Source organism: Nicotiana tabacum, chromosome 7 (genome assembly GCF_000715075.1).
Source record: "Nicotiana tabacum cultivar K326 chromosome 7, ASM71507v2, whole genome shotgun sequence".
In the NCBI taxonomy this organism is placed as follows: domain Eukaryota; kingdom Viridiplantae; phylum Streptophyta; class Magnoliopsida; order Solanales; family Solanaceae; genus Nicotiana; species Nicotiana tabacum.
The window spans coordinates 54,360,392-54,362,514 of record NC_134086.1 but is presented as its reverse complement, the minus strand read 5'-3'; the positions used below and the strand labels follow the sequence as shown (position 1 = coordinate 54,362,514).

General features: G+C 38.9%; 1 protein-coding gene across 1 annotated transcript; it reads left to right on the top strand.

The window, feature by feature from the left end:
- The first annotated feature begins 1,340 nt into the window (after nucleotides 1–1,340).
- Nucleotides 1,341–1,811, top strand: LOC142162093 (uncharacterized). Its single transcript, XM_075218401.1, has one exon. It carries the CDS (start codon nucleotides 1,341–1,343, stop codon nucleotides 1,809–1,811), a length of 471 nt encoding a protein of 156 aa, XP_075074502.1.
- The last annotated feature ends 312 nt before the right edge of the window (nucleotides 1,812–2,123 follow it).

Here is a 2,123-nt window from a genome sequence, read left to right as displayed (position 1 = left end):
ACCTCGGGAATTTCTCACTTGTCCATGATAGTCGTCGATCTGTGTTGCCCCGAGGTCGGGCATAGGGAACCCTCGAGATTGGACTAGAGCTGGACCTCGAGTCTTCTGAGCTATGGAATGTCGTAACGATCATAAAATTGGACTCTCTGATTTTAGCCGTGTACAACAAACTAATAATTCACACTATATTGAGGACATCTGGGAGAAGCTGAAGCATGTTAGGAGTTCTATCAAAGAACTGAATGTCAAGGACTTTACTTGGGTCATAGAAAGAATCAAGGACATCAGAGGCAAGCTTAAACAGGTACACGAAGACATGAGAACTACAAACCACCCACAGGAGTTATTTGAAGCATAAAAAGAGGTAAGGATGCAACTTGAGAAATGGGATTTGATAGAAGAAAGCATACACAAACAAAAATTCAGGGTGCAATGGCTAAAGTTAGGAGACTCCAGCTCAGCATACTTATTTACAAGCGTGAAGAACAGGAGAGCACAAAACCATATCAGGGCTTTAGTGTATACTTAAGGCATAATGCTGCAAACAGAGAAGGGCATAGAGGAGGAAATACTCAAATTCTATAAGCAACTGCTAGGAAATGCAAATACAACACTGATACATCCTAATATAATGAACACATGTTCTACACTTAATAGAAGGCAACAACAAGCACTCATAAGACCTTTTGACAAAGAAGAAGTATATCAGGAACTACAAGGGATAGATGAAACTAAAGCACCAGGGATGGATGGTTTCAACTCATGCTTCTTCAAAAATGTCTGGACAACAATTGGGGAGGAGGTGACCAATATAATACTTAAGTTCTTTGAAACTCAAGACATGTAAAGACCAATAAATTGTACTGCTGTTACACTGGTGCCAAAAGTAAATAACCCATCTTATGTGAAGGAATTCAGACCAATTTCCTATTGCACTACAATATACAAAATTATATCAAAAATGCTAACCAACAGACTTCAAGGGGTTATGGATTACTTGATTGATAAAGGACAAGCTGTTTTTGTTCCTGGCAGGGTGATCAATGATAATATTATGCTTATCCATGAGTTAATAAAGGGGTATGAGAGAAAAGTAATATCACCTAGATGAATGATAAAGATTGACATGCAAAAAGCCTATGGCTCACTTGAGTGGGTGTTCCTGAAGCAGGTGTTTATTGGGTTGAACTTCCCTAATACATTTGTGAAATGGATTATGATGTGTGTACAAACAATATCCTACTCTATTGTAGTTAATGGTAAGGCAACTACTCCATTTGTTGCAAAGATAAGGGTGAGGCAAGGGGACCCCCTATCTCCCTATATTTTTTGTAATAGCAATGGAATACCTGACTAGGCTCCTGAAGACTCTGAAGTACAATCCTGATTTTAACTGTCACCCTAGGTGTGCAAAGCTGAACCTAGTGCAGTTGGGATTTGCAGATGACCTGCTCCTATTCTGCATGGGAGATGTGATATCGGCAAAGCTACTATATGCTTGTTTTGATAGTTTTTCTAAGGCATCTGGATTAATAGCTAAACAGGGGAAAAGTTTTATATATTTTGGAGGAGTTGCTCCTAACATACTGCAGGAAATCCTGCAAACTTTGGGCTTACAAGCTGGCACACTGCCCTTTAGATACTTAAGACTATCTCTGAGCTCTAAGAGGCTATCAATTGGGCAATGTCAACCACTATTAGACAAGATGACAGGAAGGATCAGTATTTGGATAGCAAAACTACTGTCTTATGCAGGCAGGTTGCAGCTGATTAAGAGTGTACTTACAGCTATACAAAATTTATGGTCTTAAATTTTCATATTGCCTAAAAAGATCATTCAGGTGATTGAAGCAATTTGCAGAAACTACCTTTGGACAGGAGCATCTAAAGGTTCCAAAAAATCTCTCATTGTCTGGGAAAAGTTATGCTTACCTAAGGTTGCTGGTGGATGCACATAACAAACATTGGCTTATGGAACAAAGCAGCTATCCTAAAGCACTACAGGAGTCTGGGGCAGAAAAAAGATAGATTGTGGATCAAATGGGTCTACACATATTATATAAAGGACAATATGATGAATGAAGTAAACCAAAAGAAGCATCCTAGGTAGTGCAAAATATATT

Bases quoted from the DNA above. Each gene is read 5' to 3' on its own strand.
- LOC142162093 (XM_075218401.1), top strand. From the start codon at position 1,341: ATGGAATACCTGACTAGGCTCCTGAAGACTCTGAAGTACAATCCTGAT.